The following is a 17,387-nucleotide window of genomic DNA, read 5'->3' on the forward strand; positions in this document are numbered from 1 at the left end:
ATTATCCCATATCTCGTATTAGGGTTGCTTAACGCTGCTTTTGGGCTCAGTTCCGGGTTTCCATCTCTCTACTTTGTTTTTGGAGCAGACACACTGAACTAGAACGGAAAAAACATAAAATCGGATTCGTTTTTTTCTTCAATGATGTCAATGGAGTTTCAAGAAATCAGAAAGACTTCACTTTGCTTCTGTTACATTAGGTTTCCGGGTTTTTTTTAACGAAAAAAACGTAGTCTGCAGTGTTAGTTTTTCGTCTAAAAAATGTAAACTTGACAGAATGGAAGCAAACGGATCGGTTTTATTTAAGTTTCTCTCCAAAAACGGAGCAGAGAGACGGAAATCCTGAACTGAGACCTAAAGCAGGTGTGAACGCAACCTAAAAAGCAGCGTATTCATGCAACTGAATTACCTGTATTCCCTGCGTATTTTACACTGCGTAAATGTACAGTAAATACGTATGTATCATGCATGTTCACTACGTATTTTTACCGCTCCCATAACTGGCATAGGCTATTTCTGTCCGTAATACAGACCAAAAAAGGACATACTGCAAGTTTTTTCATGCACGTGAAAAATGCAGGTCTCAATGCCCCAATGGAAGTCTGGGGATTCAGCACTGCGTACTATGTGCAGATAAAATATGCCCCTGTGAGTGAGCCCTCAAAGAAACCAGAAGAGACTCTCCCAGCGATCACAGTGCGGACTGCATTGGGGGCTATCTGTCCTAACCCCCTTACTCAGTATGTCATCCCATTATGCTTCGCTGACCAGGGGAAGGAAAGTAACCCTGACGTCTTGTGAGGATTCCTGAGCAGGAATGTTTAGGATTGTTCTCCCCACAACTCCCCTATAGAAAATAAACAAAGCAGCAAAGCATACCAAGTGCATCCATTGTATACGGGCACAGTTCAGTGCCACGCCATTGTTTCCTATAGATAGGCTTAGCCTACTTGGATTCAATTCATTGAATGCGGGTTTCCAAGGTCCCCGCTTAGTTCAGCAAATTATAAAAGGCTATTTGAGAAGGAGTTGTGAGAAGTTTTCCACAACTTGACAAGTGCTTTAAGCATCGACAATCTTCTGGGTGGCACCATGCCACCAGTAACATGGAAGAATAGCGTAATGTAACACTAAGGGGCTGTAAGAATGGGCAATATCTACCATAGAAAACATTCTGTGTGAATCTGATGAGGCCACATGTTCTCCTCACATGAAGACTTTTAAGGTGGCTGTATGCAGTACATTAGATGAACGTTGGCCAAATCTGCGGATTTCGGTAGGACGGACTGACCAGCTAATGTATATAGGGATGACCCAACTTTACCCCCTGGCACAAGAAGGGTGAAACATATGGGATTGAAACATTCTGATCCTTTGCTCTCATGTGAGATAAGTGGGGTCTGGCAGTGACTTATTCCCCTCTCCCTGTTCAGAACACATTCACACTCGGCCAAGGCCAATGTATATAGGAGGGTCGGGAATAGCTGTTGTCCTGAATGCAAGGTTAGGAGAATGATAGATTTAGCAACATAGGCCACTGCACGGTGTATGGAGTTGTTATGATATGTTAGAGCCGCAACTCACCTGTCACGGCAGCCGCGGTCAGGCGCCGCTGTTCCCACTGTCCTGTACGCTGGGCTCTGTGCACTTCACATTGTGCATCTTATCTGGTGCCCATAAGGGCACGCACGCACTCCCGTCCCCACAGGGCCAGCGATTCACTCCTGATGATTGTGGCCTCTGTGCTTCCTGATCTTGGCTCTTGTTATTAGACTTTGTTATTGCTTGTTGCTTGCCCTAACCTTCTGCCTGGACCATGTTGCCACACCTGTGCTCTCAGCCCTGACCAGTGCCCGTTTGACCAGTACGCCACACTTCACACCATCAGGTACCGCACCTCAGCCCTGTGCGGTATCAGCAGCCATACTACCGAGACTATCCGGACGAGTAACGGCCTGAGGACTCTGCAGCAAAGATCGTATCCCTCTTGGAGGTGTCAACGGTGAAAACTGGGGTACACCAGGTGCTGCCTCCCCAGATAGCCCTTACCTGATAGAAAGTTGTGGCATTTCCAGCACAGATATGAGATAGATAGATAGATAGATAGATAGATAGATAGATAGATAGATAGATAGATAGATAGATAGATATGAGATAGATAGATAGATAGATAGATAGATAGATAGATAGATAGATAGATAGATAGATAGATAGATAGATAGATAGATATGAGATAGATAGATAGATAGATAGATAGATAGATAGATATGAGATAGATAGATAGATAGATAGATAGATAGATAGAGTTTTAGCACTTTTTCCTAGACTTTCCCTGCATCATCTGGTTCAGTGAACACTTTCCATCTCTACAGACTTCCTCCCCGGCTTCATGGGCGCGGTGCGCTGACCTCCTCTTCTTACACTTAAATGTCTGACCCGTCTTGCAGATACTCCATGGAAACCGTGTAATGTTATTTAACAATGACAGCTACACGCTACCAGGAGACTCAGTTCGCACAGGCTCTGTTAGCTTTGAGGATCAGGAAGAAGAGTTCAAGTCACTCATTAAAGTCTACACTGCCTAATGAAATCCAACGAAAAGGTGAGATTCTTCAAAAACGGAGTTCAGACTGGACTAATGCTGCTCCCCCCACCCACTCTGCAACCGTGGCCCACCCAGTGACTCCATTCTGCTGACTCAGTATTGGTGTCTTGCTCCATGCTTCTTCCAGTGATGCTCGGAGGAGGTATAAGGAACCCCCCCACCACATTAGAGATGATACACAATACAAAGCGTGAAGAAGGCGGCACATGATACACTTCCCTGAGAGCTACTGGAAGAGGTACCGATGTAGATAACATGGTGCAGAGGACCACCACTAGATTAGGAAAACAGGTTTCTGCAATAAGGCGGGGGTTCAGTTTTCCTGCTCCGTTATGTGAGTAGGAAAGGGAAATGCCCTGTCCAAACGGATCCGTCTTATGATGGAACTAACAGCACCAACCGGACCTCATTGACTATAATGCTGTTTGTTTGGTCTCTGTTCAGCTGTCCGGCATTTGACCAGATGAAAAAGTCCTTCATGCAAGACTTTTCGTTCCGGCATAAAGGTGCGGACCATCTCCGTATTACTCCCAATGGTTTTGTAATATTTCGTATACCAATGTTTTGTATGACATTTGGTATCTACACTGAAAACCCCGCTTTTTAGAGACCTGCATCCAGTAGCGCGTTGGACCTCCTTTAGCCTTCAGAACTGCAGTAATTCATCGTAGCACAGAGCACACTAAGTGATGAAATGGTTCTGCAGGAATATCGGCCCCTGCGGACAGGAAGCTTCTTGTAGTTCCCACAAATTAGGATAGAGGTGCTGACATGTTCTGAACACCGGACAGGAAGGGGTCAGCGATTCATGCTGCTTGCACCAAGCTCTAACCTTCCCATCAGCATGGTGCAACAGAAACCTGGATTCATCTGACCAGGTGATGTTTTTTTCACTGCTCAGTGATACAATTTTTGTGCTCTTTTGCTCACTGGAGTCTCAGCCTTCTAATTCTCTTAAAAAGCAATGACTCTGGGATTGGTCATCCGCAATTATAGCGAAGTAATGATGAATTGTGCATTCAACCTTTTTAGTTGGAGCACCAGCGTTATATTCGGCTACTTTTGACTGTGCAGCTTCTGTTCATAAGAATGATTCCTGACATCCTCTTCTGACCCCTTTCAGTGACATGTTGTTTCTGTCCACAGGATCCCCTTTTGCTGGATGTTTTTCCTCGATCACACCATTCTCGGTATATTCTCCCCATTGATGACCAGACCTCGTTGGAAGTCGCTCAGATCGCTGGATTTTCCCATCTAATGTGGGTTCACACTGAAACTGATCCACGGAAAACTTGTCACCTAATTTTATGCTGCACTCCGGGGTTACGGGGAGAATTTCCAGACAGGGAAGCTCCAACCGCGAGAGGGCTGGGGGATCTAATAATGTGTACATTCACTGTATATACTCGGCTTGTATAGTATATCCTAGTACATATCTGTCCAATCTGATTGTTAGGATTAGTTGCTTTTTAAAGAGTCTCTTTCCACGTCGGTGCGCTGATTGTACCATTCACGGTACATACATCTAAATGTTTTTAAGATTAAGATGGCAGAGGAGGCGCGGAATAAGCGCTGCCATTGAACAGATGAGATGAAGGATGGAACTAATGAGTTTAGAATCAGCAGGAAAAACTGTAACAATTAGACACAACAATCGCAGGCGAGCCCATTACCGACTCCTACAGCTCATTATACTGGATATGTGCAAACACTGGAGCCTACGAGGATTTACACAAAGGGAGGGAATTCGCTACCCACAAAATTGGCTCCACTGGTTGCCTGTACTCTGGTAATTACCGCACATGCCGAGCTCCCGTACTCACTTGGGCAGGGGTTTACTCCGCTGCAGCTTACCTATGTGGGTCTCTGAGCCCCTTCAGGATCTCAGTTACTGCCCAAATGCCAAGTCAATCTCCTATTACATGTACAAAGATCCCTACGGATACATCCCACGCTCGCATGTGAGCAAATCTTGGATTTCAGCAATCAATGATCAGAGTACATCTATTTAGATGTTTTTTAAAAACACTATCCTACCAAAAGTAATTGGACAGCTAAGCAAGTATCAGAAGTAGTATTAAATTCTGTATGGTAATACTGAGTGGGGCTCCTTCAGCCCTAATGATATCAGATACTCTCCGTGGCATACTTTCTACTAACGTCTGATACACTTCAGCTGGTGTTTCCCTCCATTCATCCTGCAAACATCTGTTGAGTTCTTGCAAAGAAGATGGGTGCTGTTCATATGTCCTGACCCAACATCCCACTTTGTCCTAGAGATGTTCAGTAGGGTTCAGGTCAATATTCTGTGCAGCTGGTAGAACATCCAGACCCTCAAACTAATGTTGTTGGAAGTATGGCTGACCATTCCCAGAGTATTACCAAATTGTTGGCAGCACATTATTGTCTACAATGTCAGGGTACACCTCTGTGTTCATGATTCTTGTTACTACAACCAATGGACTGAGACCGTGCCATGTAAAACATCTACAGGCCATAATGGAACCTCTGCCATACCTGTTGGTACAACACACTCAATTAGAAAGTATTCCCCAGGATCCTCCACACCCATTTACGTCCATCTGATGTGAAGATGTAGCAGCGTGATTCGTTACTCCACAGAACATTCTTTGTTACTCCACAGAACATTCTTCCATCGCTCAACTGTCCAATGATGATGCTCCTTACACCAATGTAGACGGGCAGATGCATCTTCTTTGAGAGAACTGGCCAGACGTTTGCAGAATGAATGGAGGGAAATATCAACTAAAGTATATCAGATGTTAGTAGAAAGTATACAACGGAGAGTGTGTGATGTCATTAGGGCCAAAAGAGCCCCACTAAGTATTACGATATGGAAATAAATACTACTACTGATTCTTGCTCAGATGCCCAATTACTTTAGGTAGGATAGTGTAGGAGTCTATATTATGGCACCCTAGGCACTCCATGTACCCCCATATGGTGCATCCATGAGAAATTGAGTCCTCTCTTAAGAGTACTGCTTGTGGAAGAGAAAAACACAATATGGATTCTAATAGAACATACCACTCGGAGGTAGACAGAAGTATCGTACGCAGGCCATGGGTGCTTTAATACAGACACTAAACCATAATACAGCAATATGTAAGGATCCTAAAGGCTGTTCTACACAGGCCGATGCTTTGCAATTTTTAATAAGTACCGTTCGACAATATGGTATGTTAATTGCTGCTTGTTCTGCAGTTATCATGTGGCAGAGGAATGCCGGTACGGTGATGGATGATTGGTCATACCATGGTTCGTCATCAGAATGGAGGAAAATAGCAGCTAAATCCAGATTTCTTCCGTCTGCAGCACATCTCTCCTCCCCACACAGCACTGTATAAGTAGGCAGCTATGCCGTTCGGGACTCTAAGAAGGCTTGGTGACAACTAAATTGTTCTGGCCTTCTAGACGGCTCAATATAATCTACAAAGAAGAAGGAATTTGCAAACAATGTTTTTGGAATTTTTTTTGTACCCTACATTTTTCCAGAGGGTGCCATGCTGGTCGTTTTGATGCTTCCTCTATTAGGCTAGTCGATATGTCCGAAAAACCTCACAGAATTCTATCGCTCAGATCTCACTCCTGCCCAGGGTTTAATTATGAATGACTTGACTTTGTATATAAATATCGCCGGCCGCTTCCCATCAGTGTAACCTACATTTGGGTTGATGATGAAGATTTCAGCTGGATGAGAACATTTTGCATTATTTCTGCTGCAGACAAAAGGTTGGATCCCGTTCACCAGCTGCATCTGGAACATTAAAAGGTTTCTGCATACACGGTCACCGGATGGCTGGGCTCCGTGCATTCACAGCATCGGTTTACCCTGCAGATACAATTAACCCCTGGAGAGCCCTAATCTTGAAAGGACTGATGAAGACGAAAGCCAAGATAGAGCGAAGGCCATTATCCCAACGAGAAACGCGTGCTTCATCCTCCCAAGGAAGCGGGGGACTTGTTTTTATCATCACTCTTTAATGAGTCTTAGGTGAGAGTATATTTAAGGATGTAGACGTCGTTCTTGGAAAACTCATTAATTATGCAGGAGCTACGGCTGCGCTGTCATATGTAAAGAACAGAGTGTCTACCTACAGGATCGGGCTCCGTAACGATGTACTAAAATATTAGTATTTACTATCAACAGCCCATTCCGGGCAAGCCGAGCTCTATCAAACGATTGCAATATTGGCAAAGACGTAACTGGAAGCTCCTTGGCCCCAGTGCCAAATTTGTAAACCCCCACAATGCTAATTATTATGTTAGTGTGTTATTATGTTATAGAGGGGTCTTCGGACCTCCTAAGGAAGGGTCCAGGGTCTAGTAACAACTCCTATCTCTGCACCTCCAATAGCGGCATGCCTAAATAAAAGTGCATAGGAGATGTCCATGGGGCCTGAACCACCAGCTGGATGCCCATGGAACCCTAGAACCCAACTGGCTCTAGCATAAAGCTACTCCAAAAACACTTGTGGGATGTACAAATCTGAAGGAGCCAACCTAGGGTGGCTTGTGAGGCAATCAAGGGGCATTTCCATGCTCAATAGACCTTTTACTCCTGTGATGGGTGAATCTTGCAACATTTTGGAGCAAGTTAACCCATTAAGGACCAAGTGCCATAAAAATATGGCGCTTGGTCCTGGGCTTTAATCCCAGCCAATAATAAATATACGGAGTGGGATTAAAGCTCCTGTTCCTGTAATCAAGCAGGAGCAGGTCAGGTTCTCAGCTGTCAAACATAGCTGAGGACCCAAAGGAGAAGACAGAAACAGTTTTTAACTGCCTCTGGCTTCTCCTTTACAATCTACATACCGCTCAATGAGTGCTATCTAGAGAATGTGGGAAGCGGCAGTGCTATTTCCTGCATAGGACCTGACGATCACGTGATCACCGGTGACCTCCGGCATGTCAGAGCTGCTAAGACCCCTGACCAGCTCTGATAGTGACTAATGTCACACTAGGGGGATGTTTTCCCCTGTAACTGGGGCTCCTATGGATGCCACAGCTACAGTGGAAAAGTGTGAAAAAAAACAATGTGAATGTCCTTCAGAGGTCTTACATGATGTCCCAAGTGACATGAATGTTTTAAAAAAAAAACTTACAAGAATAAGTTTAAAAAATTACAGAATACAATAAAAACATATATAAAAAGAAAACGACCCTCCGCTGACACCAACCTAAACTATTGTTATATCCACCCTGTAATCCGAGATTACACAAATTATCAAAACATCTGAAACAAAATGGTGAACCCATTCCTCTACTATCTTTTAACATAAATATAATAATTTTAAAAATAAAGAACTATAAATATTCTTTTTTTAACATTTTGTACACATTACCCCTAATAAAATTTTTAAAAAATTGGTGAAATAAAGGTATGAAAAAATAGCCCTATATGTGACAAAAAAAAGCAAAAACATTTTTGGCAGGCCAGGAAAAAAAAATAATAGGGCCATAAAACCACCAAATGGGTAAATTCACTAAAAAGGGTTTGGTCTTTTAGGATCAAAACACTCAGGTCTTTAAGGGGTTAAAGGAGTTTTCCAAGCAGTTGAAATCGATGACCTATACTCAGGATAGGTAATCAATAGTTGATCTGTTGGGGTTCCCTACTCATTACTCTGACCCATAAGCAGTTCGGGCGCCGATAGCTCCGACTACCATGTAGTGGTTGGCGCTTGTAATTGCAGACGCAGCTCCCGAGCGGCGGACTCCAGCCGATCAACTATTGATGACCTACTCTGAGGATTAGTCATCAATAACAACTGGCTGGGAAACACCTTCAAACTGTTCCTTGAGCCAATATGGCTTTCAAAGTAGCCAAACAATAAAAAGATCCACAGACCCCCCAAAACCTAGGTGCCAGTAGTAAATTTCTAGGCCCACAGGCACCTGCCTTAAAGGGGTTGTACCACAATTGCCAAATATCCTCTATCCACGGGATAGAGGATAACTATCTGATCAGTGGGGGTCTCACCACTGAGAACCCAGTTGATCCTGAGAATGGGGGTCCCATTTCCTTTGTCCTCCACATCGCAGGGTCTCTACACCTCCTGCAGTGAGGAGTAGACTGAATGGGGTGCTGGCTGCACAAGCGAACTAGCGCACCATTCTCTTTCAATGGGACCATCAGCCACACTAAAAGGAATGAAACGTGAACCAGGGAAGAAGCAACCCCAGGGTCCCATTCTTCAGATTAGCGGGGGGTCTCAGCAGTGAGACCCACACCGATCAGCAAGTTATCCCTATTCAGCGGATGGGGGATAACTTGCAATTGTGGTACAATCCCTTTAAGGTCCACTTACATGGTCCAAAAATTGGTATCCTGTAACGACTGCCAATCAACAAAATTTATCAATCATGGTTTGTTCATTAAAGGGGTTGTCCCGCGCCGAAACGGGTTTTTTTTTTTTATTCAATAGGCCCCCCGTTCGGCGCGAGACAAACCCAATGTATGTGTTAAAAAAAACAAAACGTTTAGTACTTACCCGAATCCCCACGCTGCGGCGACTTCTTTCTTACCTTACTAAGATGGCCGCCGGGATCTTCACCCACGATGCACCGCGGGTCTTCTCCCATGGTGCACCGTGGGCTCTGTGCGGTCCATTGCCGATTCCAGCCTCCTGATTGGCTGGAATCGGCACACGTGATGGGGCGAAGCTACGAGGACCAGCTCTCCGGCACGAGCGGCCCCATTCACCAGGGAGAAGACCGGACTGCGCAAGCGCGTCTAATCGGGAGATTAGACGCTGAAATTAGACGGCACCATGGCGACGGGGACGCTAGCAACGGAACAGGTAAGTGATTAACTTCTATATGGCTCATAATTAATGCATGATATACATTACAAAGTGCATTAATATGGCCATACAGAAGTGCTGAACCCCACTTGCTTTCGCGGGACAACCCCTTTAACATACACACATGGCAGATTATCGGCTTTATGGTGACAAACAATCATTAATCCGATCATTCATCCCTATAGACCTGGTTGGCTCTACATCTCCCCGCTCCCAGAGAAAAATGCACGGCTGTCATAAAAGAATTTTTATGCTGGCATTAATGAGAAGATCAGTGAACCAACTAGTGTTTGCTTGTTCATCGGCTGATCTTTTGTACAGTGAAATGGACAATCAGTCCAATGAACATTCGGGTGAACCTTTTGGCCCGATACCTGTCCCATGTAAGCGGGCCTTTACTCAAGTCCATTGACCACTGGATATTTCCCGGTGCTCATTGTAGTAAATATTATGAGAAAGGCTGCCAACAGAACATGAATTACCAAACAGAAAAGGTCATCCGAGGACAGCACATGAGCCGAACAAATGGCAATCACATTACAACGCGAAACTCATCCTCCGCTATCTAGTCCCATAGATTTATTGGGGTCAATAATGAGATACTGGCTGCTTATAGAATATTAATGACCAAATGGAAGAGGTCATCCTGTGGTGGCTTGTAGGTCTGGGATAACCCTTCATGCCAACCACATTAACACCAACCTAGTCTCTCGGGCTCCTCATGGCAAAGATGAGGTATAAGAAGCCAATTACACACAAATTTCATTCTACAGTATACTGGAACCAAGCACAAAATTTGGATTGGATAGACCATAAAGCAAATCAAAGTTCAGTTCTCCAGCCGCTCACAAAAATCCATCCCATCCTCAATTAACATTTTTAACAAACTGACTCAATCAAGGATGCATTTTTAAGGGCTACTTGGTGACTTTTGGTCACAGTAAGGTTGCAATATTACCACAATCTTCATGTATTGCCTTTGAGAAACAATGCTGCAGGTAACATTGACACCAGCATAAAATCCAACCCATATTTGCGATGGACTGATGGCCATCCGCAATCTTGTTTGCATGGAGGTTGCAATGGCTCTCCAACTTTGCCGTAACAGGTGGGCAAGTAGTGCCAGTGTCGAGGCTACAGAAGGTAGCTCTCATTTTAATAACGCCTGTGGATCAGCTGCTATGGACAATTGGTATTTAGCATTATTATGTGAAATTATATATATACTGTATATGTGAAAGAAGTGTATGCCCCCCTCCCAACCTAAAGATGTTATTTTTGCTTTCTTTGGTGGGAGAGGTGGGACCTAGACCATAATTAAGCTAAATTCAGACGTCTTATCTCTCCTAGCATAATTTCCAGACAATTCCTATCAAGCTGTCTATAGGAGTCGACATGGAGACTCGTCAGCTGTCAAGTCTCACAGGTTAAAGAAGAGAAAGCCGAATGGGTGATGGGTTTTTTTTGCCTTTCAAAGGAAAAATCAGCACATTTGTGGATGTTTTACACAAGGCTACAAGTTAAAATGTCTTCCTAAATAGGATTGACAGCAGCAAACTGGAGGTGAACCTGGGTAATCGGTCAAACCTATCTTGTGTACAACAATGCCAAAAACACTCTTATGTCAACTGACCTTCTATGCAATTGGCCCTTGAATGTATCCGTTTGGTACAGGGACTGAAATAACATATGTCGACATTTATATACATCTAGATCTAGAGACAAACTCAAAAAGATCACAACCTAAAAGGGGCAATTGCACCTAAATAGCATTAAAATGTATAATCCAGACAAGCATTTACCTGATACCGTGACCAACATTGACGCCATCAAGGGACGGTTGTTATCCAGTTTCCGGCTGAGTCTTAATTCCCCACTGGAGTGATCGACTATCAACAAATTAAGCTCATTCCCACGTTCAAAGGTGTAGAAGAGTCTGTCTGAAACATCAGGGTCATAAGCCGGTATCTTCCCAATGACCCCAGAGGGAAAAGTGTTGGAGTTGTTGGAGATGTAATTGTTGAAGAGTATTTGGAAGTTCTTCAGAACTGGACTATTGTCATTTTGATCGATCAGCTTGATATGTACCGTGGCCCTGCTGACCAAGGGGGCTGAGGTGGCTTGGACCACGATAACATACTCAGGTTTTGTCTCATAGTCTAAATCTATGAGGGCCGTGAGCTCTCCAGAAAAGAAATCCATTTGGAAAATTTCGGGAATGTTACCTTCAACAATCTGATACATGATCTGGGCATTTGGGCCTTCATCAGGATCCAAAGCCTTGATCCTACCGACAACGGAGCCGACAATACTGTTTTCCTTTACAAAGACCTCAAATTCATCCGCTGGGAAGACAGGGGCATTGTCATTGACATCCTGAACTGCAACCTGAATACGGACAGGGCTTCTCTGCGGAGGAATCCCCCTGTCCACAGCGTAGGCTGTCAACTCATAGAAGGGAACTGTTTCCCGGTCCAACTTACGTACGGTACGGATAATACCTGAGGTTGGTTCAATGGTAAAATCTCCATCCCCATCTTCTCCATTTTGGAAAGTGTATTGTACTCTTCCATTGGCATGAGAATCTCGGTCGGTGGCAGAGATCTGAAGGACACTGGTGAAGGGAGGTGCATCCTCAGACACAATCCCATGATATTGCGTATTCAAGAACTGGGGGGCATTATCATTGACGTCATTGACCATTATTTCTACATAAGTGGTGTCAGATTTTTGGGGAATCCCATTATCTTTTGCCACAACTGCAAGACTGTAAGTCATTTGATCCTCATAGTCTAGGGGGGCATTGAGTGTGATGGCTCCACTGTCTGCATTAATACGGAATTGGGGGATATTGTCTTCCAAAAAATAGGTGATCCTGGCATTTTCCCCCACATCGTCATCAGTAGCACCAATTATCACCACAGTGCTTCCAATCGGACGATCCTCGTTGATATCAACCGTGTAGTGCGCGCTCTGAAAGATCGGTCGGTGCGTATTTGCATCTGTGATATTTATATGGACGTAACAGTTATCGTGCAAGATACGGTCGGAAGCAGTCACAGTAAGAACGTATCGTCTTTCCTGTTTGTAGTCAAGGGGTAATGACAAAGTGATTAACCCTGCTCCACCCTGAGTAGTGATGGCAAATCGGTTGCGAGTATTTCCCCCGGTGATCTGATAGGAGATGATGCTGTTTACGTCCCTGTCTATGGCGGTGACACTGAGCACACTGGTGCCCACGCTGGCATCTTCATTCAGACGGATAAAATAATCCCTTTGGGTAAACTCGGGCCGATTGTCATTCACATCCAGGATGGTGATGGTGACGCTGGCAGAGGCCGACAGTGGGGGGTTCCCATGATCTTTCGCCTCCACCCCAAACATGTACCGCTCTTCTGTTTCTCTATCCAGCAGCCCGCTTACGGTGATCCAACCGGTGGCACTATTAACTACAAATGGGGTATTAGAGGAGACCCCGAGTAATTTATACTCCATACGGGAATTTTCACCATAATCGGCATCAACCGCTTGGATGTGAATCACAGAGTGCCCCAAGGGGACATTTTCTAGCACATTTACCTGAAAGGGGGTGCTAACAAATATAGGGGCATGGTCATTAATATCTATGACTTGCACACTGATCATCCCAGTATTGTTGGACAGGGGAGGTCGTCCCGAGTCCTGGGCCCGGACTCTCAGAGTATACTCCCTCTCTGTCTCAAAGTCCAGGGGCGTGATAACCTGTATGGCACCATTCAAGCTGTCAATAGAGAACTGCCCCCTGCTATTGCCACTAATCAGATTATAATGGACCACTGCATTATTATCCTTATCCAGATCGGTGGCGGTGACCCTTAAGATCTCAGTGTGGGCTTTGATATCTTCCCGGATCTGGACGATGTAACGTTTCTCACTAAATTGGGGTACGTTATCGTTTTCGTCTAATACGGTAATCTCCACCTTCACAGTGGATGATCTGGGGCCGGGGTCTTTACCTTGATCGCTGGCTTCCACAATTAAAGAGTATTTTTCCCTTTTTTCCCTGTCTACCTGCCCGCTGGTGGTGATTAATCCAGACCTTGCATCTATCTCAAACACCGAATGGGCGGCTTGTTCATTGACAAATCGATACTTAATATTGGCGTTGTCTTGGGAGTCAATATCGGTGGCTCTGAGTTGCAATATGGGGTAGCCCTCTTCTACATTCTCTCTAATGCTCTCCCTGTACTCTATTTGCTCAAACGTTGGACTATGATCATTTTTGTCAGTAACGGTCACGGACAACATAGTAGTCGCCGACAATCGAGGACTCCCTTGGTCTATGGCTGTGACTCGGAAATAATGCAGACCCATATTCTCCCTGTCCAAGATCTCAGTGGTGGAGATTAAACCTGTCGCTGAGTCTATACTGAAGAGCTCTAAGGATTTGCTATTCATCAGGGCGTCCATGATGTAGATCAGCCTCCCCGACTCCCCGGTATCTGGGTCTTGTGCTATCATGGTGATCACCGGGGTCCCTGGGGGCTGATTCTCGTCCACCTGACTCTTATAATTATATTGGGGGAAGTGAGGATGCCGGTTGGCTGCCCTGCGTGATCTTATTAGTGGAAGGGATGCCCTCTCTCTTCTCCTCCCACTGACCCCCTGCCTGACACCCTGTGGATTCAGCTGCATGTCTTTGCTGCTGGCTAATTGCTGCTGAGAGTACAGGTCAATAGTTGCAAGGCTGGATGGTGGAAAAGTAGTTTTTAAGCAAGCTTTGGTGGTGTTAAATGGGAAATACACAGAGCAGGGTTCTTTTGGGGACAGCTCTGGCTGAAGGGGGCGAGCTGAGAGTTGTGTCGGAGCCGCTCTCGACACCATGGGAGCTGTCTGATCTGCTGGTGCTGAAATCTCCTCTTCCCACGTGTTGTTCCCGGGATGCTCTCTCCATTGCAAACCCTGGAGGCTACCAGCGGTCATTAATCCAGCCAAACGATGGATGCAAATCACTGGCGGATGATGAGTGTAGTATTCCAGCGTGCAACAGTCCGATCTCTCCGACAATTTATGCCCCCACGGATGAAGATGTCTCTTGATGATCTGCAAATTTGTACATAAAACCAGATGGGGGTCTTCCAAAAAAGCAAAGACCTGGCAATCCCCGGCTATATTCCTCTCCCTGGGAGATCCGTGCACCCCCTGGTGATCTGCACAGCAAAACAGACCACACGGGTCCGGAGCGGATCCTCCGATTTTAACCCTTACAATCCCCAGAGTAGCACAATGTCCATCCACATTCATGTCACCGCTGTCCTTGTCCCGACTCCGACCTCCCAAAAAACTTCTACAAAAGCAACGCAGGGGGAAGACAAGTGGACAGTTCAGGTTGGAAAGGCAACTACTGTTAATGTTCAGAGCGCGGACGTACCTGTCAGTCCTACCGACCGCAATGTGCTGGAACCAACTCTTCTTCAACATTGTCCTATTGCTGAGTGTCAGTAGAAATATTGGCTGGCAGTGTTTACTGTGGTTCTTAAGGCAATGGGGTCCGAACAGGCAATCCATAGGTAGCACGTTTGTAATCCGGGGAGGGGGGCCCCCTTTGGTCTTGTGCCCCTTGGTGGTCCTTACAGTAATACAGGCTGCAGGCACAGAGCTGGCATTTGGCAGGTAAAGGCAGGTGCCAGGTCCATGCACTGGTCTCCCTCTTCTGCAGCGGGCATTGAGCTGCATTGACCCCCAAGTTCTATGAATGCACCCAGATAATTGTCCAGCAATCCTCCTGGCAAGAGGTCCCCAGCCCAGACTGAAGAAGCCCTCCTGGCTGCCATCGCCTCTGGCCTGATGAGCTTCCACCATGCACTGAGCCCCCTTGATGTCACCCAGCAGCAGGAGCAGCCTTGCAATGCAAGCCCCCTGCTCCACAATGCACAGGACTGGAGGGGGGCTGAGGCTCCCGGGGCTCTCCCAGCTTCCTGCATGCTTCTCCAGGCTGCAAGTGAACAAAGAGCTGGAGAGGAGGAGAAGAAGCAGCTGGAAGAGATGCAAAGACAGGCTTGTTCCCAGCAGCAGAGCAGCCATAGTATCCCTCCTTGTCCTCCTGGCACAGAGCAGCCCTCACTGCTGGGCAGCAGTGCTCCCCTCCCCCGGTCCTCCTGTCTGTCTCCTTGCCTTGGCAGCTACCATCTACTCGGTGCTTCCCAGACTCTCCGGGCGCAGCATCTCCTCACCCTCCCTTCATTCAACACCAACATGGCTCCCGGCAACCCTAATGGTCCGCTCCACCCCAGCTCCCTACCCTTCCCCCTTTAATAGAGTAAGGAGTTGGTAGATTCCGGTGCGCAGGCGCAGTACCGGCAGCTGAGTCAGTCACAATGAATGCAGGCGCCATCTTTAGTGTTGGCAGCTGAGGGAGCTGTCCAGGGTACTGAGTAGGTATTGACACACTGTACGCCCGTGCATGATTGCATACTGATATATAGGATTTATAGTATGCGCCCATGTTAATTAAAGCATATGAAAACCAGAAAGAAAAGGCATTGTTGCCTATAGCAACCAATCAGGACCTTTGTTTCATTTTGGCAGGGTAGTTCAGAACGTGAAAGCTGAATACTGATTGGTTGCTTTGGGTGACGAGATAGTTTCTATACATATCATGTGACCTCAAAGCTCCTGCCTCGTCAAGGCTACAGAGCTTGTTGCTAGGTTACAGACTGATTGTATATGGAGCTCAAACTAGAGGCAAATAAGGCTCCATTAGAGGCTTCGTGAAAATTATATTTCACTTTAAGATTAGGTTTAATGGGGTTTTCCAGGAGTAAACTATTATGACAATCGTCAGGACAGGTCATCAATAGTTTATCAGTGGTAGTCCACCACAGGGGATGCCCGCCAATCAGCTGATTGAAGTGACCGCAGCAGTCATGTGAGCGCACTATCACAGCAGCCTGTACCAGGCACAGTGCTGTACATTGTATAGTGGCTGTGCCTGGTATTGCAGCTCAGTCCCGCTCACTTGAATGGGACGGAGCTGCTCTCAGGTGACGTCACTGGCCCGCGAAGAGGCCGCAGTGCTCACCTGGGTGCCGTGATCTCTTCAATCAATTGATTAGCAGGGGACCTGAGCGGCGGACCACTGCCAATCCATTATAAATGCCCTTTCTTCAGTATAGGTCATCAATCATTTAGTCCCAGAAAATCCCTTTAAGGTCCTTTTACATTGGTCGATGTTTGGGAGCAAACGCCAAAATATTTGCCCATTCAGTTTGTTCATTGGCTGGCGTAAAGTGACTGCTGATCAGCAGCATGTCTCCCCATGAAAACAGATGATGCTCTGCCGAGTGTGGGGGCAATGCAACAATCGTTCATCTCCGTACTGCCGATCCTCTGCCGGCGTGAATGGTGGTAACAACCGGCAATCAAAACGCTATTTGTTGGTCAGTGTGCGTTATAACGGCTGCTTCTCCTTAGTCTTAGGAAACACCACAGATAATGTATGTGTGTCATTAAAGGGGATTCCCAGGCAGCGCCCGCCGGGATACCCCAGGGTTGGAGCGGAAGCCGCTGCTCTGACCCCTGTGTAGCGGCCGGCGCTGGTAAGTGTAGGCACAGTTCTCATTTAAATCAATGGGACCTCAGCCTGAAATTAGCGCTCCACCAGATGGATGTGTTTGTGCGTATGCTTGCGCACGTAAAATATACGTGCGCAATACGCAGAGAATGAACCCATTGATGTCAGCGGCTTCATTCATGTTAATGATTTTTTTTGTGTGCATTTCAGTTGCATGAAAAAAAAATGGACGTGCTTTATTTTCCTGCGTATTCGTGCACAAAAGGGCTTCAAAGAAATCTATGGGGGGGGGGTGCGCAAATGCACGAGAAATACACAACGGTATCCATGAAACACTGCGTAAAACCGCGGGGAATAAAACATATCCGTACCTCATTAGGCTCAATAGCATTTTAAATCAGGG

General features: G+C 46.0%; 1 protein-coding gene and 1 long non-coding RNA gene across 2 annotated transcripts in view; one reads left to right on the forward strand and one right to left on the reverse strand.

Moving 5' to 3' along the window:
• CELSR3 (cadherin EGF LAG seven-pass G-type receptor 3) overlaps window positions 1-14,892 on the reverse strand; it is a 200,665-nt gene extending 185,773 nt beyond the window's left edge. Inside the window, exons 1-2 of the mRNA XM_066594934.1 lie at window positions 14,843-14,892; window positions 11,235-14,758 (exon numbers count right to left, since the gene is read on the reverse strand). Of these exons, the coding sequence (XP_066451031.1) occupies window positions 11,235-14,758; window positions 14,843-14,892 (3,574 nt within the window). The remainder of the gene's footprint in view (window positions 1-11,234; window positions 14,759-14,842) is intronic.
• On the forward strand, window positions 2,511-6,212 carry LOC136619943 (uncharacterized). The gene is made up of 3 exons (XR_010791091.1): window positions 2,511-2,602; window positions 3,752-3,864; window positions 5,831-6,212. It is a non-coding gene; the product is annotated as an uncharacterized lncRNA (long non-coding RNA).
• Window positions 14,893-17,387: the final 2,495 nt, after the last annotated feature.

The sequence above is a fragment of the Eleutherodactylus coqui genome, chromosome 3, assembly GCF_035609145.1.
Source record: "Eleutherodactylus coqui strain aEleCoq1 chromosome 3, aEleCoq1.hap1, whole genome shotgun sequence".
NCBI classification, from domain to species: Eukaryota; Metazoa; Chordata; class Amphibia; order Anura; family Eleutherodactylidae; genus Eleutherodactylus; species Eleutherodactylus coqui.